The 24,661-nt window shown below is 45.2% G+C and overlaps 1 protein-coding gene across 1 annotated transcript in view; it reads left to right on the top strand.

Moving 5' to 3' along the window:
- The window catches only part of LOC309337712 (cullin-9-like), a 55,402-nt gene extending 37,204 nt beyond the window's left edge, over positions 1-18,198 (top strand). Inside the window, exons 24-41 of the mRNA XM_081854421.1 lie at positions 33-190; positions 682-916; positions 1,053-1,227; positions 1,618-1,763; positions 4,159-4,267; positions 5,190-5,386; positions 5,470-5,741; positions 7,236-7,599; positions 8,488-8,628; positions 10,960-11,124; positions 11,232-11,395; positions 12,054-12,147; positions 12,643-12,717; positions 13,098-13,208; positions 13,996-14,113; positions 14,874-15,007; positions 15,137-15,228; positions 16,700-18,198. Of these exons, the coding sequence (XP_081710547.1) occupies positions 33-190; positions 682-916; positions 1,053-1,227; positions 1,618-1,763; positions 4,159-4,267; positions 5,190-5,386; positions 5,470-5,741; positions 7,236-7,599; positions 8,488-8,628; positions 10,960-11,124; positions 11,232-11,395; positions 12,054-12,147; positions 12,643-12,717; positions 13,098-13,208; positions 13,996-14,113; positions 14,874-15,007; positions 15,137-15,228; positions 16,700-16,907 (2,958 nt within the window). The 3' untranslated portion in view covers positions 16,908-18,198. The remainder of the gene's footprint in view (positions 1-32; positions 191-681; positions 917-1,052; positions 1,228-1,617; positions 1,764-4,158; positions 4,268-5,189; positions 5,387-5,469; positions 5,742-7,235; positions 7,600-8,487; positions 8,629-10,959; positions 11,125-11,231; positions 11,396-12,053; positions 12,148-12,642; positions 12,718-13,097; positions 13,209-13,995; positions 14,114-14,873; positions 15,008-15,136; positions 15,229-16,699) is intronic.
- Positions 18,199-24,661: the final 6,463 nt, after the last annotated feature.

The raw sequence follows: 24,661 nt of genomic DNA, 5'->3' as shown, positions 1-24,661 counted from the left end.
TCAACTGGTGCCTCTTGCTCTGTGGCCAACAGGTGAGTGAGCAGTTTGCCCGCTACATCGACCGGTGGATCCAGGAGAGCTGGGCGGACTCTGGCAACGTGGAGACTTTGCGGCGCCTGCAGCAGAGCCTGGAGCCTGTCCTCTTCCTGGCAGGCCTGGAGTTGGCCAACACCTTCGAGCACTTCTACCGGTGAGGAGCCCTTTGTGGAGCAGATATGCGGAATTGCATTGGGGAGGGGAGGGCCAGAACTCGGGGGAGAGAGCAGCTGCCGTAAATGCAGAAGGCCTTGGGTTCAGTCTCCAGGAAGGAGGGAGATATTCCTGCCTCAAGCCCTGGAGCCACTGCCAGTCAGTGCTGAGCTGGAGGGACCAAGGGACCTGGCTCAGTCCAAGGCAGCTTCCCATATTCCCAAGGAGCTGCTTATCATGTTGTTCTGGGAGACGGCACAGGCGTCGGGCAGGAAGTGGTGCAGCCTGTTCCTGGCACTTCTGTAGGGAAGAAGGAATTGAGAGCGCCGGTTCAGCTGCTGGGTTCCTTCCTTCCTTCCTTCCTTCCTTCCTTCCTTCCTTCCTTCCTTCCTTCCTTCCTTCCTTCCTTCCTTCCTTGGGTCTCTTGTACGTGGGGCTGGCCTGCCCTGACTGGAGTGCCCAGTGTTTGGTCTGCCCTCTCTGCTTGCGCAGGTACTACCTGGGAGACCGGCTCCTGTCGCAGGGCAAGACGTGGCTGGAGTGTGCGGTGGTGGAGCACATTGGGCTCTGCTTCCCCAACCGCTTCCCCCAGCAGATGCTGAAGAACCTGAGTGAGCTGGAGGAGCAGCAGCAGCAGTTCCACCTCTTCCAGCTGGAGCAGCTCGACAAGCACCTGCTGGAACTCGACCAGGATGGGAACTGGGAGGTGGAGATGGAGGAAGGAGAGGTGAGAGGCGAAGGAGCCCCACCCCTGTGGACCACGCAGGAGGAACTCTGCCCACAAGGCCTTTTCTTCCTCCGCTGACACTGCCTGGGGAGCCCCCACTGTCCGCCAAAGCCACAAACCTCCTGTATTTCCCCAGATGGTGGAGGCGCAACAGCTGTTCTCTCGGGAGGAAGAGGCCGAGGTGAAGGTGCTGGCGCTGTCTCCACGCTGTTGGACCATCTCCTCGTTCTGCTACCTGGAGGATCCTGCCAGGTTCTTCCCAGAATCCCTCAGTCAGCACCTGAGCAAGTTTGCTGACTTCTACACCCAGAGTGAGTGCCAGGCTGTTCTTAAGCCCAGCCCTGCCTCTCTCAGGCTGAGTTTCGGGGGGCAGGTGGACCCCACTTTTACCCAAGACTCTGAACTTGGAAATAGGAACCATCAAACTTTCTATAAAGAAATAATACAAGCCTTCATGGGGAGCTGTGAGTCTTTAAACCATACATTGAGAGAGGCAGCGTTAAGAGGTTCATAATCTTTGAGAAATCTGGCTAATCTACAGAATGTGGGATGAGACAATTAAAAACAAACAACATTTGTGTTTTGTTCATGCTTCTCCTACCCCAGTATTATGATCTCCTGTCCTTGAGCAGAGAGGCAGAGAGAGTGTTGCTCGTCTTGCCGCTGTATTTCTCCCTGACCGTTGCCCTTGTCTGTCTCAGGTCAGAGCCGCTTTGGGCTGGAGCACACCAAGCCGCGGCGTTTGCAGTGGACGTGGCTGGGCCACGCGGAGCTTGAGTACCAAGGCTGCCTCCTGCATGTCTCCACCCTGCAGATGTACATCCTCCTCTGCTTCAACACCGCCGAGGTCTGAGACTCCCTTCATCCCCACTTGTTTGCCATCAGCTGGGCATCTTCTGTGGCTTAGAAGCAGTCACCCTCTGAATTTTGCACAGCAGAGTTGAAAGTCCTGCAGGATGGGAACTGATCCTTGCAGATCCGAAGGATCCTCGCTGGGACCCAGCCCCTGTTAAGCAAATGCTGGATGTGCTCTTTTGGGAGCTTACTCTGCAGATCCGTTTAGCCTGCCTTTTGTCATAGAACCAGGATCTTTTGTGCATGTTTAGAGTGGGGATGTTGGAAGTTTGGGGTGGAATTAGATCAATGGCACTAGATGATAGAATTATACAGCTGGAAGAACCTCAAGGGTCATCTAGTCCAACCCCTGCAATGCAGGAATCTTTTGCCCAGCATGGGACTCGAACCCACGACCCTGAGATTAAGTGTTTCTACCGACTGAGCCACCAAGGTGGAGGGTGTTCACCAGCCTGTGTTCAGCCAGATAGCTTATCTGATTGAGGCTGTAGGTGGCTTCTGGATCCTGTTGCTGAGAATTGAGCGGCTGCAGGCAGTTGTTGCCCGAATTCAGTGAAAATGTTAAGACCTACATAATTGGTGAGAGCTTAAGGTTACATATTCTGAGACAGCCAAGAATCCTTCGCCCCAGAGTGCAGTTTGGGGCTTGGGAACATCACTCCATGCTTTGCAATGGTGCTGCAATCATGGTGCAACCTGGGCTGAGTCTTCCTTCATTGTACTGGGCATCTCTTTGCTTGTGAGCTCTTCTTCTTCTTCCCTGGGAGCTCCACAAACATTCCAGCATGATGGCCTAAGGCACAGGACCCTGAAACCCGGGGCCCAAATACAGCTGTCTAGTCCTCGGAACGTTTCCTGAGGCCACACACCCCTCAGTGGTCCCAAATGTTTTTGTGTGTGGCTGGAATCCATTCTTCTTCTTTTACATATAGGTTTTATTTTTGCATTTTCTACTTTACATAAACAAATGAATTAAATGTATAAGCATATAATCCCTTCTGACTCCCCACCCCCGTTGTAGTTCTTAATGTAATAATTTTCCTCTCCGCATTTCTTTCATTACTCCATTTTTATAAATCCTTTGTCAATCCATAGCTCAAATTTTTACTACAAGTTTTCTGTCAATCCTACCAATGTATGTAATTGTTTTCAATAGCTTTCCAAATAAGTTACAAACTTTCCCCATTCTTTATTTAAAGACATAGTCTTCCTGGTTTCTAATTCTTCCCATAAGTTTTGCCATCTCAGCATAGTTCATCAATTTTGCCTGCCACTCTTCTTTGGTTGGGGTTGTACTATTTTTCCATTTTTGGGCTAGCAGAGTACGCACAGCCATGGTCGTGTACATAAATAGTTTCGTCTGATCCTTTGGGATCTCTGGTCCTATAATACCTAAAAGAAAAGCTTCTGGTTTCTTAGGAAATTATATTTTCAACATTTCCCCCCAGTTCATTGTACAGTGGTACCTTAGTTCTCAAACTTAATCTATTCTGGAAGTCCATTCCAAAACCAAAGTGTTCCAAAACCAAGGCATGCATTCCCATGGAAAGTAATGCAAAATGAATTAATCCGTTCCAGACGTTTAAAAACAACTCCTAAAACAGCAATTTAACATGAATTTTGCTATCTAATGAGAACATTGATCCATAAAATGAAAGCAATAATCAGTGTACTGTACTATAAAATAAACTAGACATGTAGATGATAAAAATTAAAATTAATTCTTTTTCTTACCTGCACTGATGATAGTCGTTGTTTGGATGGGGGGCTTTTATCCATTTACTCTGTCACACAGTCAATCAATCAGTAGCTGAACTGGGTTCCACACAGTCACACACAAAAAATTAACCGAAAAAGCCTCAAAAACAAAAACGCAAAATAAATAGCAAAAACAAAAGCGCCAAACTTAATCCGTTTGACTCCTGAAATGTTCAGAAACCAAGGCACAGCTTCTGATGGTGCAGGTGCCTCAGAAACAATGGCCGACAGCTGCATTGCATGTTCGGCTTCCGAAAAACGTTCGTAAACTGGAACACTTACTTCAAGGTTTTCAGAGTTTGAGAACGAAAGCATTTGAGAACCAAGGTACCGCTGTATATCATTTCCCAGAAGTATAATGTGTAGAAAGTAGCTTACTGTTCAAAGGTAAAATGTACACTCATTGTTTTGCCTACTTTTGCCTCTAGACCCACCTTCATTAGCATGTTTGCCTTGGAAGCTGACATAAGGGTTCCACCCTAAAAAGTTGGTTTTCTTTTATTGCATTTGCAGTATTCCTTGCAAGAACTCTGGGGCCGAAAGTCTAGATGCCCCAGTATTTCTTTGCTTCTCCCTTTTCCTCTGTGTACTCACCTTGCATTTCCAACCCCCCCCCTTAATTTTCCTAGGAGGTTTCGGTGGACACACTGTTACAAGCCACGGATCTTTCCCCCGTCCTCCTGCACCATGCGCTGAAACCTCTAACAAACGAGAATGGGATCCTGACCCAGAGTCAGAGTAAGTATGGGCTTCAGAGGAGGAGGAAACAGGGTGGATAAAAATTTTAAAAATCGGATTTTTTTTTATTTAAACTGGATTTTTAAAATAAAATGCCTTTGGAGGAAAAATATTTCTAAAGATAGTTTTCTGTTTAAGTTACATTGTAGTCCAAAGGCTATTCATCAGGAAATAAGGATTTGTTTTAAGTTTTTCATGTGTTCTAAAACTCAGTCTAAGGTGGTGTTGTTTTTTAAATCATTTAACCACATCAGTTAACAAACATGGATACATATGTTACAATTTTATTGTTTTAGTTAAATAAATTGTTTAAATTGTTATTAAGGAAATGATTATTTTTCTCCTTCCAATAAAGTACAGCAGAAAAGTTGTCCAAATATAAACAGTTAACTTACTAAACCTCACAATAATTTCATCATTATCTGTCAGTGTATTTCTAATAGTATAACTAAATCAGTAATTTTTGATATAACTGTAAAAACTGCTTTGAAAATTATTCTTCCAAAAATGAAACCTTCCTCTGGTTGTAAATATTAAGATTATACCAGCAAGAATGAGTCTTTCTGTAAAAAAAAAGAGAGATTTAAATTGTGATATAAATCATGCTTTAAATTGATTTGATTTAAATCAAATCCACCCTGGGAGGAAAGGACCTTGATTCCCTTGGGAAGCTAGCCTAGCAATGTGGGTGGGATTTTGACTTCCGCTTCCTGCCATGCAGCACTTAAGTTTGCCATGTTGGATGGTGCAGATGAGGAGAGCTCTTCCGGTTGGCATCGCAAGAGGGGAAACTTGTGCCGTGAATTGAAGCCCCATATTCTTTTATTGTACCTTTAATATTTTGTTGGAAGCCGCCCAGAGTGGCTGGGGAAACCCAGCCAGATAGGCGGGGTATAAATAATAAATTATTATAATGATATAGATGTCTTGAGGCTGAACGAAGGGACGCTGAGTCAAATGTCCGGCCAGCGCCTGTGGCTGTTGCCCAAGCAGACCTACTTGAATGTGGAAGAGAACGAGGGCAGCGCTCTGGAGAGGAAGAGGAACATCATCTGCTGCCTCCTTATCCAGATCTTGAAAGAAGAGAAAGAGATACACATTGACAACCTGGTGTTCAAGGTATGGAACAAAGGGATGGGGCCTTGCAGCGCAGTCCGACTGGTAGGTGAAGCGCAGGGACTCATTCCTCTTGCCTCTCCCAGGTGATTGATGCCTGCCAGAAATGGGAGTCTGGCTCAGCTCTGAAGTTCTTGAGCTTCTGCTGCAGCAGCACGGATGTCCTGTCCTGCATCCTGCACTTGCTGAGCCAGGGCTACATCCTGCGCCAGGAAGAGAACCCGCAGCTGCTGGAGTACATCTGTGCTGAGCCCACCACACCTCACCGGGGCCAAGCTCAGCTCATCTTCCAGAGCACCGATTGCCAAAAGGCCAAGGCTTCTTCTGGGACAGACCCTGGCAACAAATTGCCTTTCAGGTAACGTGCTTTTTTGTTTTGTTTTTATAATAATAATAATAATAATAATAATAATAATAATAATAATAATAATTATTATTATTATTATTATTATTATTATTATTATTATTATTATTTATACCCCGCCCATCTGGCTGAGTTTCCCCAGCCACTCTGGGCGGCTTCCAATCGAGTGTTAAAAACAATACAGCATTAAATATTAAAAACTTCCCTAAACAGGGCTGCCTTCAGATGTCTTTTAAAGATAAGATAGTTGCTTATTTCCTTCACATCTGAAGGGAGGGCGTTCCACAGAGCGGGCGCCACTACTGAAAAGGCCCTCTGTCTGGTTCCCTGTAATCTCACTTATCACAGTGAGGGAACCGCCAGAAGGCCCTCGGCGCTGGACCTCAGTGTCCGGGCTGGATAATGGAGGTGGAGACTCTCCTTCAGGTATACAGGACCGAGGCCGTTTAGGGCTTTAAAGGACAGCACCAACACTTTGAATGGTGCTTGGAAACGTACTGGGAGCCAATCCATTTTCCATATTCCATTCAATTTACTCATACAGACATGATCATCGACTTCCCTTCCCCATCCTTTCGTAGTTCTATATATTTACCCATTAAATGACTGCATATTCTGATTTCTCCATACGTTTTGTTCTCTTCCCTCCTCATCATATCTTTATATACTTTAAACTGTTGGATTTACTCCAACCCTGCTAACGTTTTAACCTGTTTAACATTATTCTTCATAATAATACCAGTGCTTTTTTTTCTAAAAAAAAATGTTTAGGGTTACTCTCATTTTGACTCAAGAAAATCACCATTTTACAGTTCATATTGGGGAAAATAAATACAGTAAATGGACAAAAGTACAAAGATTCACAAAATGTTTAGGGGTATGCGTACTCCTGCGTCCCCTCCAGAAAAAAGCACTGAATAATATAATAACAATTTATTATTTATACCCTGCCCATCTGGCTGGGCTTCCCCAGCCACTCTGGGCAGCTCCCACAGAATATTAAAAACACGATAAAACATCAAACCTTAAAAACTTCCCTACATATACTACAAACATTCCCCGCTCTTCCTTAAATACTCGGATCTTCCCGATCTCTTACTTCATTAGTTAAATTTGTTGATTCGACATATTCCCATCATTTTCATCTGCCATTCCTCCTTTGTTGGTGTTAATTCCCTCTCTCCAGACCTTTCGTCTTGTCTGCCTACTTGTTGTTTGCCGGTATCTTCATGAACTTACCTAAAATGATAAAGAAAACAAAAGACTGAGTTAAGCATTTGAAAAATCCATTGAAATTAGACTTTATTATAAGTTCATCTTAGGTTGGGTAGTTCGCAAGTCTCTGTGGCTTTGCATAAGGTTTTGTATTTCTCTCAGAAGATTGATAAAGAATGTATAATTATTCTGGTAATTATTGTGTGTATATTAGTTGCCAATGTGTTGCATGAGTCGTACTACTTGTTGTGATATGGCCATTCTTGCCTTCAGGTTGGATGCCTTTGGCCTTGGCACAGAACAAGTTCTTATGGAGACGGTCCTGCTTCCCATGGGGCGCACAATGAGCCAAGACGAAGTTGGGGTGCTGATGAACCAGACGGTGCAGAGGGTCTCAGATACCCTTAGCGTGACGGCAGATGTAGCCCAGCACCTGCTTATACACTGTAAATGGAACGTGGATGTTCTGATTCAGCGCTACACAGAGGATCCAGAGGTGCTGCTGTTCTCCTCAGGGATGCAAGTGCGAAACCCCCAGGAGCCCTCGAGCCCTGTCACTCACTGTCCAGTCTGTGTGAATCTGCTGAGTCAAGATGACAACCCACCTGTTCTCTGCTGCATGCACTACTGCTGCAAGGTGAGGTTTGGCTTCCCTTACTGTCCTGACGGCAGGTATCTGCTTGCATTCTTGCCATTCTTGTCTTAGAATATAGAATATTGTTGCTTTTTGACATTGGGTGTCCCATCCTTCTCCCATTACAGTGGTACCTTGGTTCTCAAACTTAATCCGTTCCGGAAGTCCGTTCCAAAACCAAAGCATTCCAAAACCAAGGCACACTTTCCCATAGAAAGTAATGCAAAACGGATTAATCCGCTCCAGGCTTTTAAAAACAACCCCTAAAACAGCGATTTAACATGAATTTTACTATCTGACGAGACCATTGATCCATAGAATGAAAGCAATAATCAATGTACTGTACTATAAAATAAATAAGACAGTATTGTAGATGATAAAAATTTAATTTCCCCCCCTTACCTGCACTGATGATAGTCATTGTTTGGATGGGGGGCTTTTATCCATTTCCGCAGTCACACAATCAGTCAATCAGTAGCTGAACTGGGTTCCACACAGTCACAAAAACAAATTAACTGAAAAAGCCACAAAAACACAAAATAAATAGCAAAAACAAAAGCACCAAACTTAATCCGTTCCAGAAGTCCGTTTGACTTCCGAAATGTTCAAAAACAAAGGCGCAGCTTCTGATTGGTGCAGGTGCCCCAGAAAAAATAGCTGACAGCCGCATCAGATGTTCGGCTTCCGAAAAACATTCAGAAACCGGAACACTTAATTCCGGGTTTTCGGCGTTTGAGAACCAAGGCACCACTGTATTCCTTTCGGTTGTGGTGTAAATTTCCAAAACACTCCCCCTTGTGGGCGACTTGGAGCACTGCTGCCTGTGTTGTTAACACTGCAGATCTCTAGATCCCATGTTTTCTTCCCTCTCGTTTTTTCTTCTTCAATTAGTCCTGCTGGAATGAATACTTGACAACTCGGATTGAACAGAACCTGATTCTGAATTGTACATGTCCCATCACTGACTGCCCTGCGCAGCCGACTACTGCTTTTATCCGCTCTATTATTTCCTCCAAGGAGGTCATTGCCAAGGTAGGCACAGGGTTCTGACGCGCAAGCTCAATCTATCAAAACCTTCTACACACTAGGCGAGAGCTTCATCTTTTCCTTATGAGAGAACACCTGTTGTGTCCTATAGCCTGGGATCTGAGTAATAGGTCAAGCTGTTAATCCATTTAATTCCAAGTATGCTAACTCTCCGGTTACTCAGCATATTGCTTGCTAAGATTTCTCTGTTGTTCATCTTGTAAAAAACAGTGGTACCTCAGGTTAAGTACTTAATTCGTTCCAGAGGTCCCTTCTTAACCTGAAACTGTTCTTAACCTGAAGCACCACTTTAGCTAATGGGGCCTCCTGCTGCCGCCGTGCCGCCGGAGCACAATTTCTGTTCTCATCCTGAAGCAAAGTTCTTAACCCAAGGTACTATTTCTGGGTTAGGGGAGTCTGTAACCTGAAGCGTATGTAACCTGAAGCATATGTAACCCAAGGTACCACTGTATCTCATTTGCTTGAGACGTTTTGAGCTGTCTGCCCTGCAGGCACCTGTTTGTTAGATCCTGTGTACAGTCAGACCTCATGTTGCGTCCGCTTCAGGTTACATCTTTTCAAGTTGTGTCCCGCGGCAACCCGGAAGTACCAAAATGGGTTACTTCTGGGTTCGCTGCTCACACATGCACAGAAGCGCTAAATTGCGCTGCGCGCGTGCGCAGACGCAGCACTTCTGAATGCGAACGCTTCAAGTTGTGGACGTGCCTCTGGGACAGATTACGTCCGCAACTCGAGGTTCTACTGTACAGGACTCATGGACTGACTTAATGTATGCCTTTTTCCACTTTAGTAGGGAACTGGGATAAGTTGTGTTTCACTTCCTTCAGGTTCATGAATAGGGTTGCATCTGACTTCTGCATCATTAATTTTGTGTGTGTGTGTGCTCTAAGAACACGTGAATCTGATTTTTTAAAAAACAAATTCTGCAGATTGCCATATTTGCTTGTACTGTACTATTCTGATTGTGCTCATCAGGAGGGATGTTTGGAAACCCCACCTCCTGATCACTGGAAATTGTGCTGAGCACACTTCCTTTTTTCAGTTCTGCTAGGTCACTAGGCATCGCGGAGCCCTCCACACTCTCAAGCCCTTTAAGTGCTTGAAACATTTTGAAAAAAAACACTAAAGCTGAGATTTTCAGCATACCCAGTCCAATATCTGTTTTTGGACTTGCATTATGTGATCATGGAGTTTTAGAATACACATAATCCTATGATACGTCAAGGAGATCACATTTAAGTTTTTGTACTCATATACCTGATTAACTCAGGTTGATAGAACATCTTGCATCTTCAGCATTTATTGGCCAATACACATCTCAAACTAAAACCTTGGAATTATGTTGGACAGAAGCTATCTTCTGAAGGAAGTCTTTGGTGGTCTTCACCTCAGCTATCCTTCAGGGTATAGAATATTTTTGTTGAAACTGGAGATACAGTTCAATAAATCCTAAGAGTGACACCTTCCTGCTCTTCAATAATGAGTTGAAGCCTATGATCACGTTAGGATAATGTCAATTACTTTAACTGAATCAAAAATCCTTCTGCTCAGTTTTTAACTTCTTCAGAAGACGACCAAGCTTCTTACAGTGTTTAGCTGAGAAGCATAATAGTACATTGCAAAATTCAGAAGGGTTAGCCTTTCCTTAAGACCATAGTAGATATTCTGGGCGGCTTATTGTTCTGTCTAATATTAATTAATACTTTTGCCATGACACTAACGCCTCCTGTAGCAATTGGACTATTATGATTAAACTGAGAAACCTAGGTAACACATTCTTTTTAAAGGTGGCGATTATCCCTTATCCTTTGAAAGTCTAAGGAAAAACTATTGTTGAAGATCACTTTGTATTTTTTGGTCAGCAGTTCATAGTCCCAGAAAGTTGCTCTAAATCTGGCACGAGATTAATCACCGTGGCACTGTGGGTTAAACCACAGAGCCTAGGACTTGCCGATTAGAATCCCTTGCGGTTTGAATCCCTTTGACGGGATGAGCTCCCGTTGCTTGGTCCCTGCTCCTGCCAACCTAGCAGTTCAAAAGCCCATCAAAGTGCAAGTAGATAAATAGGTACCGCTCCGGCGGGAAGGTAAACGGCGTTTCTGTGTGCTGCTCTGGCTCGCCAGAAGTGGCTTAGTCATGCTGGCCACATGACCCGGAAGCTGTACTCCAGCTCCCTCGGACAGTAAAGCGAGATGAGCGCCGCAACCCCAGAGTCGTCCATGACTGGACCTAATAGTCAGGGGTCCCTTTACCTTTGTTTAACTGCTAATTGCACAAGATCTCCAGAACTGCCACTTGTGTGTTTCTTTTCTGCAGTATGAGAAAGCGCTCCTGAGGGGTTATGTTGAATGCTGCTCAAACCTGACCTGGTGCACCAACCCCCAAGGTTGCGATCAGATCCTCTGCAAGGAAGGTCTTGGCTGTGGAGAAGCCTGCTCAAAGTGCTCTTGGATCTCCTGCTTCAACTGCAATTTCCCAGAGGTAAGGCTGAGATGAACCATGGAGGAAGTGCACCTGTCTCCTCACAGGACTTTTATCCTGGGTTTTTTGCCCTCCCAAGTCAGCTTGGGCTCTGTAATTCCTTGCAGGCTCACTATCCCGCCAGCTGCAGCCATATGTCCCAGTGGATGGATGACGGTGGGTTTTATGAAGGGATGACCATGGAAGCCCAAAGCAAGCACTTAGCCAAACTCATCTCCAAGCGCTGCCCGAGCTGCCAAGCTCAAATAGAGAAAAATGAGGGCTGTCTGCAGTGAGTGCCTTTTTGTTTATTAGCTTATTTAGTTAGAGGGCAGAAGAATGATACAAACTTGGATTGCATGGGAGGTGTCCCCAAACTTTCTTTGGCTTCTTGTCTGATGCCGCCTTAGTTGTACATAACATGCATACTTTTATTTATATGCTACCTTTCCATAGTTGTAAGCTGCCTTGAGCGTGGTTTTAAGATGAAAATAGCCCCTACATAATTGCCAGAACAAAAATAGTCGCAAAGAATAAATAAAACATCAAAAAATACACAACCAAACAGAACAATTTCCACACAAATCGTATGGGGAAGGTATAAATGAAATAAAGATACAGAAATTTAATATTGGTAACAGCAGTGGAGGAGGCACACAACAAGATGCCCTAAACAATAACCCAGCCCAAGAGTCTGTTTAGCAGCCTCAACTTTTGTAGCTGGAGTCATTCACGGCCCTCCCCTCCCAGGTCATGTGGGAAGGCTCTGCAAGGCTGGGAGTAGGTCTTCCAGGATTCACAGCCAAGCTTACTTACCCCCGCACAGCGATCCCAGTGCAGCCAAGGAAGAGAAGGCAGACCAAGAAGGCGGCCTGATCTGGCCACCAGGAATTAATTTTCTGGCCACACCTTATGCTTGAACTAACTGGAATTATTTCTGTTCTACGCAGTATGACTTGTGCCAAATGTAACCATGGATTTTGCTGGCGCTGCCTGAAGCCTTGGAAACCAACCCACAAGGACTATTACAATTGTTCCGCTATGGTGAGTTTAGTACAGGGCATACTTTGTGTCTGGTGCTGCATTATTTATTTGTTTAAATTCATCACTTGCCCTTAACCCTAAGGTTACAACAATTTTAAATCCAACATTAAGGACCGCCTTGTCTCCTTTCAAACCAGCCCGGACCCTGTGATCATCATGTGAGGCCCTTCTTTGTGTGCCTCCTCCACAAGAGGTCCGGAGGGCGGCAACACGACAATGGGACTTTTCTTTGGTGGCTCCCTGTTTGTGGAATGCTCCCAGCAGGGAGGCTTACCTGGTGCCTTCATTACAAATATTTAGGTGTCAGGCAGAAATATTCCTCCCAGGCCTTTGGCTAATCAAACAATCTGCCTTGAGGGGTCTTGTTTTGTTACTGCATTGTGTATTTGTGTTATATTGTAAACAGCCCTGTGATCCTCTTGATGAAGGGTGATTTAGAAATTTAATAAATAATAATAACTCCAGGTAACTTATTTCCTGCTTCCCCTCCCTCAGGTGAGCAAAGCAGCTCGACAGGAGAAGCGTTTCCAAGACTATAATGAAAGGTGTACCTTCCATCATCAAGCAAGGGTGAGGATCGCTCCCCAGTACTTCGGGGACAAGGAACATAATCCAGCCCCGGTGTCTGCTCTTCATCAAGTTTTACCATCCAAGAATACTTCATAGGCAGCTGGTTCTAGTATTAGTGGTAGAAATTGGCCATGAAAACCACTTGGGCTTCTGTCACACAGAATTTGTGTCTGCCTGTCTGGGATAGTAACACTTGGGCAGCTTGCCAAATCTAACATCTCTAGTCCAAAAGATTGCTTCCTGTGAAGAAACAGGATTGGTGGCCATAATAGTTTGGTTGTAAATCAGTGCCTTGAGAGGAAGACTGGGCTCATGTCTGCAGATAAGAAGGGTTCTTCCTGAATAGACAGGATTGCTGAGACTCTTCCTTTTTATTGCAGGAATTTGCCATGAACTTGCGAAATAGGGTTTCCACTGTCAGTGATGTGCCACAGATTCGGTCCTTGACATTTGTCGTTGACACCTGCAAAATGCTGGAACAAGCGCGGAAAGTAAGTGCATTAATCTGAGAAAGAGGAGGAGGGACACACATGGATGCATGTCTGCCGCTCTTCTATCCAACTTTCTTCTGCTGCAGTTCCTTCGTCCTCTTTCTGCAATAGTTTAAACTCATTAAGAAAATACAACCCCAAGAGGATCCACAACATTCAGATCAATGGAAGGACTGGATTTTGGAGGGATTTTGGCCTGAGCGCAGCAAAGTCTTAGAAGATTTATTATTCAGGGTGGTGGGTGGAAATAAGGGCTGCTGTCCAAAGGTGCTGGCAGCCCAACACCGCATGCTATCCCCACTCTTCCTTTGGGAAATTCTGGTGGCATCTGGTGACTCTAGTTTTTGGCTTGGCCAGCAAGGCTGGGAAAAATGGTGAAGCCCTGGTCAGTGCATCCATTTGAGACAAATATTTTCTTCTTGGAGCCATGCAGTATTTAATATTTTAGCGCTATACCTGCACTGATTCTTACAGTGCAGAAGGCATATTTCAGATGTCTCCCAGAGGCTCTTGGAATCTGTCCTGGCTTTCAACAAAGGTCCTTGTGCGGATAAAGGTTTAGTTCTTGCTTTGATTTACGATCTTGATAGCTCCAGGTTGTTTTCTGAGTTGCCTATGCTGTTCTAGACATGTGCCCAGAAATGGAGGCTCCGTTCTAGCCATAACTATGCCAGAAATAGCACAGAGCAGGAAAAGTGCCATTAGGAAGCTGTGCCTGGAAAGTGGAGGGAGAAAACCAGCTGCCTGTAATATGTATGTAAATGTGGTGGGTTGTGCTCTCTCTCAGGTGCTGGCTTACTCCTGTGTGTACAGCTACTATAACCAGGACACTGAAAAGATTGACGTCATGGAGCAACAATCGGAGAACCTGGAGCTCCACACCAATGCTCTGCAAATCCTTTTGGGTGAGTAGAAGTGAATGGGACCGTGTGCGCAAGATGATGGCTGCTACTGACTTCAAATACAGGTTCAAACAATGCTAGATTATCAGGAAAGGCAAGAGAGCATTTCCTCATTGCAACCACCTGGGTAGCTCTCATCCAGATGCCTGACTTTCACTCCATGATTCTTCTAAATATGACTAAAAGCTTAATTCACCCCCCATCAGTCTGATAAGCAATAATTAAGTAATGTATCTATGAAAAGTAGTTAAAAGAAGTGCTTGGGACCAGAACAATATGTGTCTCTTCCTCCTTTCCTCTGTGTTCAGAGGTGCCAGCTGTGGCCTTCTGCCCCAGTGCACAGCATTCAAGTAGGTGTGTCATATCCTTGTCTAGATGTGGGGCTAGGTTGTAGGCATAGTGACTCCTGCCCCATTCCTTCATCAGTCCCTTTCCCCACTAAACCCCCCTCTAGTTTTACTATAACAGGCAAAATGAGAAGAGTGGACAAATACTATTAAAAAAAAACACAGTTTGAGTGCCTTTCTGTATGCATATGAATAAATGCCCAGTATCCAAACCAGAAAAACTGGAATAAAAAGGAATCTCCACCTGTATTTTCCCCATTCCTCTTCTGATCTGAAATTCAAGTGAGGCAGAATGAAAGTTCTCTAGCTGCCTGCAACTTTGTAGGATGGATTAGCTGAGTCAGGTCTACCCTTTTGGTTGCTGCTTCTCAGCCTGCAGCCTGAAGGTTCATGTTGTTTTGATCCTTGTATTTCAGAAGAGATGTTGCTGCAGTGCCAGGATCTTGCCTCTTCGATTCGGCTGCTCAAAGCCGAGCATTTTAATACAGGTCTAGAGCTGGTGCGCAGGATCCAAGAACGACTCCTAGCAATTCTGCAGCATGCCACACAGGTAACAGCTATTAACTTGACCAGGAATGTGTTCTGTCCAGCAGTGTAGCAGAATGGAAAATGCTGTGGTGCAGTTTGTTTTGGAGCGGCTGCCAGTGACATTTTCTGACCTTTCATTATATCCTGACAGGACTTCCGTGTGGGATTCCAAACCCGACAAGGCTCTGAACAGAGGGAGATGAAGTTATCCAATGTGCCTAATGCCACGCCTACTTATAAAGAGTGAGTTTTCTTGCAGGGGTGACATGCGCAGTAGGACTAGATGGTGGGTTTTGCATTCCCTCCCCCCTCCCTCCCTCCCCCTCTCTCTTTCTCTCTCAATTTTATTAAATTTTCTGTTTTGCAATTTCAGATAAACATGTTACATACTTTAACATATCCAATGACTTCCCTTCTTCTCCTTCCATGGTTCATTCTGCATATCTTACATCCCCGCATATTTTACAGTAACTGTTCCAATCGGTTTTCCACTATTACATCCATCAAAAATTATTTACTCTGTTGAATTCATCTTAATGCTGCCAGCATTTTCAACTTAAGTTGCCCATCTTCTTTAGTTGGGACCTCACTTTCCATTTTGGGGGCAAACATAACACAGGTTGCAGTTGTTGCATATATAAATCACCTTTTCTGACACCTGGGGATTTTAGTCTGAGTTATCTCCAGTAAAAAGGACTCTGGTTTTGGGGGGAAAGTAATTTTAAACACCCCCCCCCAGTTCATTATAAATCATTTCCCAGTACTCTTTTACCTTTTTACATGTCCACCACATATGAAAGAACATTCCCTCCACCTCTTTACACTTCCAGCACTTATCTCATTCTGTCTTGTAATACTTAGCAAGCCTACTCGGAGTTAGATACCATCTTTGGATCATTTTCAAATAATTCTCTTTCAAAGAATCACATGCTGTCAATTTCAAGTCGCTTTTCCAAAGTTTCTTCCATAGGTTAAAATCTATGTTGTGTCCTGTATTTATTGCCCAGTGTGTCATTGAAGCTTTAACTAGCTCATCTTTTGTTTCCCATTCTAAGAACAGGTTATACATTTTAGACAAAATGTAAGTTTTGCATTCTTAGTCAGGTACAACATATCTAGAGTTACTGCCTAATCTGAGCATACAGGGGACTGAACAATTTAACACGCTCTTTTCTTCCTGCATACTTTAATTTTCTTTTTGCACAGTGAGCAAGACAGGTTGTCATTTGGGCTACTCTTAACCTGTGGCCTGATGGACCAGGTGAGGGGCTCTTGTGAGCAAGTTAAGACTCTGAATGTGCCATCCCCTGAGGTATTAGCAGTTGTAATATTGTATGTATTTTTTAAAAATTACATTACTTTAAACCCACTCTCCTTCAAAGTACGATACCAGGGTGGGGTACAAGAATGTAAATTAAAAGCAAGAAATACTGTCATAAACAAAGAATACAAGGTGCAGATAAAAACAAAGCAGAAGCAGCAATTACAATGATATAAATACACAATTTATCCAGTTATTGCTGGAACGGTGGTAGCAGTCCTCACCCAGGATTGCCAGATGTTCAGAAGTCCAATCACGTTTCCCTGAAACTCCCAACAGTAGTTGAGTTCTGTTAGGTCTTAGCCAATCTTCTGTTGTGTTTATAGCGTTTCTCGTGGTTGTTGGCTAAAAATGTGCAAGGTGCACTGACTACAAGGGTTTGTTTCCGCCTAGGCTTGTTTTCGACGAGGTATCCGATTCAGCCGACACAGATGATGGTGGCAAAGAGGAAGAGGATGACGACGAAGATGAAGACGAAGAATACGTCCCCGAGTGGCAGGAGGAGTATGATGACGAAGATCTCGATGATGACAATATTTCTTACGATGATGAATCGGAGAATCTGGAGAGGGATTCTTTCTTTTTTGACGACGCTTATTAGTAGAGTTGGCCTCCTGGCACCCCAAATTCACACCAGAGAATCCTGGAGTAAAACATTGCCTGTCACTCAGACAGCCTTGTCCCGGCTGCACTCTCTGCTCTGCTTCTGTCATAGTCCAAGGACAGCAAGGAGAACTAGATTTCAGTCAGGCGGGAGTTTGTATGGTAGTTTACAACAAAAGGGTGCTTTCCTCTTGTGAGACGGCTGGTTGTGACTCTCTTGGTACAACCTGCAGGGCTGCTGTGCCCGGTTACATAGGAACTTCATCAGCTCTTGGCACAAGCGGTGGTGGGGAGGGTGTGTTCTTTGTCATCTGTGAGCTTTTCCCCCATGCTCTTCTTTGGGGAATAAAACCCAAGTACCAATCTAGCAACAAGTCCAGCCATTATCTCGTCCCATTACAGGCTTCAACCTTGAGAGATTCAGGGCACACCACATGCCATTTATGTCCGTGTGAAAAGTTACACACCACTCTTGCCTGTATTTCCTGTATCTTATTTCCACACTTGCTGCTATCACCCAGGAATCCAGCCTTGGCAAAACCTACTTGATTTCATAATCTAGCCTGACGATGGCGAATGGCCCAGGAATCGTAGTGACACAGCCTTGAGTGCCAGCTTTTTAGCCCAGTGGCTTTTGGTTCTCAGTAGTGATGTTCCCTGTGGGGTAAAGACATGGAATGTGCACCCACCACACAGGCACGCACAAAATATTTCTTAAGGGCCTCTGTCTGCCAAGGCGATTCTCATTTCTGTTCTAGCACACGTCTGAAAACTAGGGGCGGAGTTGTTCACTCCTTTGCAGCGAAAAGCTCTTTGCTGGATTGAGTGACCAGGGAGGAATGTTCTAACTAGAGAGAAGGTAATTTAGGTCATTGGGTGTGTTTGGAAATGAGAGCTGGTGAAATAGTTAAAGATTTTTTTTGAAATAGAGCTCAAGTGCCCTGCTCTGAGTCTGACAGGTAGTTCTGTGGGTTGCCAGCATTCTTGAATGGACATGGTTTTGAGTGTACCTCTTTCGTTGAGAGGTCAGTTTTCTGTGGGGGGTTTTTTTTGTTCCTTTGTCATTGGAATCGTCTTCTCTTCCTTCAGATAGGAATTCTGCAGGATGTAGAGGTTCAGAGGGTTCATATATATATAATAATTATATATATATATACACATATATATATATGAAGAAGCTGAAATTGTTCAGATTATTATGCTTTATCTTTTCTTGAAAATCAAAAAGAATCCTGAAACAACAAGATTATACACCACCTGTTTATGTAATAAACAGTTTTTTTCTTTTATTACCATCTTTTTAGTGTGGTTCTCTATCCTGCTTCCCACACTTTCCCAGTTCCTGTTGCTTATGGCTAAAATAGAGGTTAGCAGAAATGCAGTGCTGCTGCAGGTGAATCCCTATGTCTCATTGGTAACATCAAGGGTGTTTTTTATTTTTTAAAAAATCAAAACTCCAAACATTTCTCAATTAGTCTCAGTCACATTTGTGCAGTAGTCTCAGTCACGTGAGCGGGCTTTTTAGTACAAGGTTTTTGGTTTTTTTAATGCAGTGTTTGCTTCTTGCTTTTCCGTGCCCCATAGTTCCAGAATTAATTAACCTTGCCACCAGCCTCACTCATCACCCTATCTATTCCCGTCTCTGTGACTGGTGTACTAATGTTCAGTTCCTAAGGGCCTGTCCATGGCGAAGCACTGCAGGGGTACAAATATCTGCCTCCATGAAATTTAGCTCTACGTGAATTTGAAGTATGAATGATGGGAGAAACAAACTTTCAAAATAAATCAGAAAAGTTATATGTATAGGGTGCTGAATATAAAGGAATACCAATAAATACTGGGCTGGAGAGGGATGAGTGTCAAAGTGTGAAGTTGATAGTGTTTTGATATCACACCTATACCAATGTGACCATTAGAAGTGTCCAGCAAAGCATCATAGTCTTCTTTTCCAATTGTCTGCCTTTCCAGAGTTGAATGTGAAGAAAACTCCTTGCCCACACATTCCCGTGTAAAGTGTTTTATTGCCTCAAGACACAAGATGATCCAGATACACTATATACACAAAGTTAAGATGTGCTGGTGCATCATAAACTATTACTACTAAGTACAGTAACCTGGTTTTAGAGGTTAAGAGAGATCAAAATGTGCAGAGAAATCCAAGTTTGGAGAGAGATCCACCACCACCACAATTCACTACTGCTCTATTGCCCTGCTGCTTAATGCACCCTTGGCTTTCTACCTGCCAGTGCACATACACACATTCTTTGGAGAAATGGAGAGTGGATGAGTCATGTCGGAGGTCCATGGCTTTGGACTGTTTCAAAAGGCCCACCACAACTGGCATCCTAACCCTGAACAAAAATCAGACATGGGGGGGGGGGGGGGAGAGAGACAGACAGACAGACAGACAGACAGACAGGCCTTGCAAGCAGTTGGTGCAATTTCGCACATATTCCCAAATTACAGCAACAGAAGTGACTGATAGATCCCCTCCTGAGAAGATAGCAGCCAAGTTTGAAGCATAATTCAAGCATAGTTACTTTGTGGTCGAAACTAATCAGGAAAGGCTTGAACAAAATAGAAGACAGTGGAGAGTTGCTGGAGAGCACTATACAGATTGGAGCAAAAGAGCAACATAGTTCTGCTCCTTTTTGCTTGTCCACCCGACAGGTTTTTGAAGAGGTCCCTGCTTCAGTTCCTTCCTACCCTTTTAAGTTACAGATTTGGGATTCATGATTATATTGGATAACCAAATTCCCAATTGAGAGTTGCTATGAAATGAAAATTGAATGGCTTGGAACGTTTAACTGATCTTGGCTCTTCATTATGCAATCAATGTGGACGATACCAGGCTGATTGCTTCACTTCATTTTTTATTATTATTCATTTCCAGTTGCTTTTCATTTTTCTTTCTGCTTTTCAGTAGCCAACTGGCATTTCCAGGGTGGCTGCACAAATGTCTGTACAGTCACTAGACTTCCCTCATGATACATAAAGAATAAGAATGTGCTCTCTTTGCTCACAAGCAAACCTTTTGCTTGTTCCTGCTGGAAAATTTGAATCATACGTCATCTCTGTCTCAAGAAAAGGAGACAATGCATCTTCGAATTAGTTTATAAACTGAACATACTTGTAAATTTCAGATGAGTGAATGGATGACTACACACAGAGAATTTTGATTATGTGCTCTGCAAGGGATGTGGGGAGAGGCTCTGAAGGGAGAATAAGGGCTTTTCCACGCTTCTGTTTGCCCTGCTGCTTTCACCTGGGAAAACTCACAGTTTAGTGCTGAATTGGGGCAAACTGGAATTGGGTTTTCTGCTGATAGCTGTTTGTTCTGATTTAACCCTAAAGAGTGGGTTTTCCAGTGGAAAGCAGTTGGTCAAATGCAAGCACTGCTTGAGCCCATGCTTTCCTGGCATGGGACAAGTGGAAGAGTAAAGATAAAGGGACCCCTGACTGATAGGTCCAGGGACGGATGACTCTGGGGTTGTGGCGCTCATCTCGCTTTATTGGCCGAGGGAGCCAGCATACAGCTTCTGGGTCATGTGGCCAGCATGACTAAGCCGCTTCTGGCGAACCAGAGCAGCGCACGGAAACGCTGTTTACCTTCCCACCGGAGTGGTACCTATTTATCTACTTACACTTTGATGTGCTTTCGAACTGCTAGGTTGGCAGGAGCAGGGACCGAGCAACCAGGAGCTCACCCCATCACGGGGATTTGAACCACCGACCTTCTGATCAGCAAGCCCTAGGCTCTGTGGTTTAACCCACAGCGCCACCCGCTGTGGGTTAGTAGACAAGTCCTTAGTGTTTCACACCTGCATTGGTTTCAGGAGGTAAGGATCATCTCTCATTTTCCTGCTTTCTACTGATAAGGGTGCTGTTTGGTGAGGCATGATATTATGAAGTGCTGGGCAAGGGTGGTCGGCAAAGTCCAAAGGCTCCTGCTAGCGCTAGCTACCACCTCTCGGAGCTTTAAAATTGTTTCTAACAGCCAGCACAGATATCATGCTATTTTGCTTGTTTCAGCATTTTTAAATTGTTGGCATCCCTCTGTCTCAGGGGGAGGGGTGAAGTCAACTTGTTGGGAGAGTTGCAGCACCTGGTGGTATTATGTAGTAATCTAATTGAGTTCCAACTTGAGTGGATGGAGAGAAGAGCAAAGGGAAGTCTCAAGTTAGCAAGCAGACCAAGGCAAGTAGAGGATGATAAGAGGATGATAAGAAATGTCTTGGGGTTTGTGAAATTAGTGAAGAGAGCAAACAGGACAGCCACAATACGTCATTTGCTATTATTATTATTATTATTATTATTATTATTATTGCAGTTAGCACTTTCTAATTAGCATAAGCCAAGAGAAAATGTACCCTGCTACATTATTTGTAAAAAAATACTGAGAAGCTTGTAAAGCCATATGTCCTACCTCATAGTTCTGTAACATTTCTCATTAGTACATGCTCAGGGGCACTTTGCTTTCTTCATATAATTTAGGACTGTGCAAAATCTGAACTATTCCTCTATAGGAAACAAAACTTATTTTTCTTGATATGGCAGTTTCTCACGGGTCCCAGGGTGGAAGATGAGTATGATTCATTTTTATTAATACACAGTAACATAGCTCCCTCCCTTCCATGGTCCCCTCGCTTTAATATTTGTCAGAGTGCAGTGCACTCCCTATAGAAGTGAAATCCCTTGCAGAACCCAAATTAGGTCATTCTCCATAGTGGCAATGCAGCTTTGGAATCAACTTCCCAGGGAGGTCCATCATGCCCTTCATTATTTACCGGTACATGCAGCCACCAACCATAAAACTAAGTTTCCTGTACTTTTCAAATGCTTTTGTTCTGCTTCTTCAGTATTTATTGCTGCTATTTCATAGTACATTTTAATGTTTTTCCACACTGCTTTGCATTTAGCAAAAAGGCAATCTAAATATCACATACATGACATACGTGCAGCACCAAATAGCTCAATCAGGATTGTGGGTTCGAGCCCCATGTTGGGCAAAAGATTCCTGCGTTGCAGGGAGTTGGACTAGATGACCCTCATAGTCTGTTCCAGATCTACAGTTCTATGATTCTAACGGTACAGTACTGCACAGCAGAATTTCACTTTCAGCTCCAGAAATGCCTGGGGAACCAGGGACCACCTTATCTTCCTCAGCATTCAAGCCAAAATGGAACAACTTTTCCATTTCCTATGATCTTCTACGTTGTTTCCTTAATTAATTAATTTTATATACCACCCTTCAATGAGCAGACAGCACAGGACTCATGTGCTCCGAAGCTTCCTCCGGCAGCAAGACGTCTAGGGTCAGGCTGGCGAAGTGCTGCGAGGTGCCCGGCGGTGTCACGCCACCCCATGTCAGCGCCACCGGGCTATTGCAGCATTATCTCTAGGAGAACTTGGAAGCGCAGGGAGGAGACTCCCGCTGCAAGAAGAACAAGGCTGAGGCATGGCCGGCCTCCTGCACTAAGGCTGGCCGAGGGAGCTTGCAGCCTCATCTGTGGCGGCGGCCAGGACAGCAAGGCGGAGGGGTGGGTGGGGTGGCGGCGGCGTGCCCCCTCTTCCCGCCGCCGCCGCCAGCACCTGAAGTCCCGGTGCAAGCCGGCAGGGCGGGGCGGGGCGGCGCTGCGGAGGCTGGAGCTGATGTCAGGCTGATGCTGATGCTGAGGCGCGCGGTGCATTGTGGGCGAATCCCCGCCACCAGCGCCGCCGCCGCCGCCGCCGCGGACCCATCCCGAGGCCGGTGCGGGAGGGGGGACGACGATGCTCCCCGGGCGACCCCCTCCCACAGGAACAGGAGCAGCCCCAGGCGGTCCCGCGCACGGCAGGGAGCCGCGCGCAGACGGCGCTGCCGCACTGACTGACTGACGGAGAGCAGCGGGCGGGGAGGGGGGGATGCGCCGCCCTCACCAACGGCTGCGGCAGGGACCAGGTGAGCGCGCGAGGGAGGGGCGGGCTGAGGCGAGGGAGGGCGCCCCCGCCCCGCGCTATAACCGGACCACTTTGCGGGGGGGGGAGAAGGTGGGGTGTCCTAGTGTGTGTGTGTGTGGGGGGGTGACACGGCCCAGCCCGAACCCCCTTACAAGATCCAGTGTGGCCCGGCGGTGCATTGTGGGAGTTGTAGTTCTTCCTCGGGGTGGGGGGAGAGGGGGGGGACACACGGCCTTTCGAGCTCCCAGGATGCCCTCAAGGCGAAGGGGGCCGGTGGGGATTGACGGGGCGTTCGACCAGTGGCGAGCAGGAGGAGCCCACCCCTGTGGGCGTTGGGCAACGGGCGGCCGAGTTTGAACGAGCTGCAGTGCAGGCGGAGGGGTGAGGAGGGGGCGGGGCTTCGAGGGCCTCGCGCGCCTACCTTGCGAGGCGCGCGGGGGCGGAGTGTGAGGCGGGGTTGGGGGTGGGCGTCGAGCTGCCTCGTGGGAGCGGCTGCTCTGGGCTGCGGGACTGTCCTTGGGGACAGCGGCGAGGGGTGCAGTTGGCCATTTCATTTTTATTTCTTTTTTTGAGATGCTGGTTAATATGGGCGTGGAGGGAGCTGGCCACGGCGAGCTTCGGTTTCCTGTGGGCCCATGGGAGCAGGGCACATGTTCCACTACAGCGGGGGGCGAGGCCGTCAGGGCAGGACTTGCCAGGCCAAAGCCCAGACCCACCCCAGCAGGACTGACTTGAAATCCTCAGACACGGAAGTAATACGCGTAACTGTCAAACAGGGTGTGTGTACCCCCATAAGACTATTAAGTCTTGAGGCCGCAGTCCTGAGCCTACATACTTGGAAGTAAGGCCCATTTACCTCAGGAAGACATACCCTGAGTAGACGTGGCTAGCATTGTGTTCAGAAAACCAACTGCCCTATGACTGAGGTAAAGAGGCACATGTTAAAGAGGGTCATGAGTTGGTAACCTTTGATGTGTGCAAGAAGACCTGTGAACAGGAATATCCGCTCTCTAAGCCTACCCAGGTGATTTGAAAGTTGATGAGAATTCCAATCTGTTTTAGTATTGTAACTTTTTGTATGTTTTAAAGTATTGTTGTGATTTTTTTCTTGATTTTCTTGTTCTATCTTTTTGCAAACTTTTTTTTTTTTACAGTGAAGCATATAAATTTTATGAAAAAATAGCTTGGAGGCTTACATTAGGCAGGCAGGGCTTGATAAAAGGTTGAGGTTTGATGGTGAAAATGGAGATGGGAGTGTTAAATGGCAATGAAGGGGCAGAAAAGTCCAAACGTAAGAAAGAAAGGGTATGGCAGAAGATGCACAGACTGGTTTGAGAGAAGGTGACAAAATTGGCTGAGCTTGAGCAGAATGGAGAAGCTCAGTTTGAATTAAGATTCCCTATGGTATGCTAACAGCACAAAAGCTCTGTGGCAGTCAGGCAGTAATCTCAGGTGACCAGGTAGTTGGCTGGGGTGACAGTGCTTTGAAGACTAAGTGCGAGAAGGTGTGTAGCCTGTAACAGTAGGCAATAAGAGTAGCATGGGTAATGAATTTTCCCAAGTTATAATATTTTTGGTTATTCTTATTATTGCATGTCAAACTTGCAATAGTCATGAAGAAAACAAACCTTTGTTTTTTTGGGAACAAAATCTTAAGGATGGGGAATTAACAGCTTCTTCGTCCTTTTGGATTGATATCTTTCTCTTGAAAATGTGAAGGTTTCCCCCCCCTATTCTGGATCAGTTTTGTACTTTAAACCATTACACTTCTTGTCCTCCAGTAGATCAAATGCCTCACTTCTTTCATATCAT

Source organism: Podarcis erhardii (genome assembly GCF_964252035.2).
Source record: "Podarcis erhardii genome assembly, chromosome: 3".
NCBI classification, from domain to species: domain Eukaryota; kingdom Metazoa; phylum Chordata; class Lepidosauria; order Squamata; family Lacertidae; genus Podarcis; species Podarcis erhardii.
Note: the sequence above shows the minus strand (reverse complement) of the source record. Positions and strands in the feature narration are given on the sequence as shown.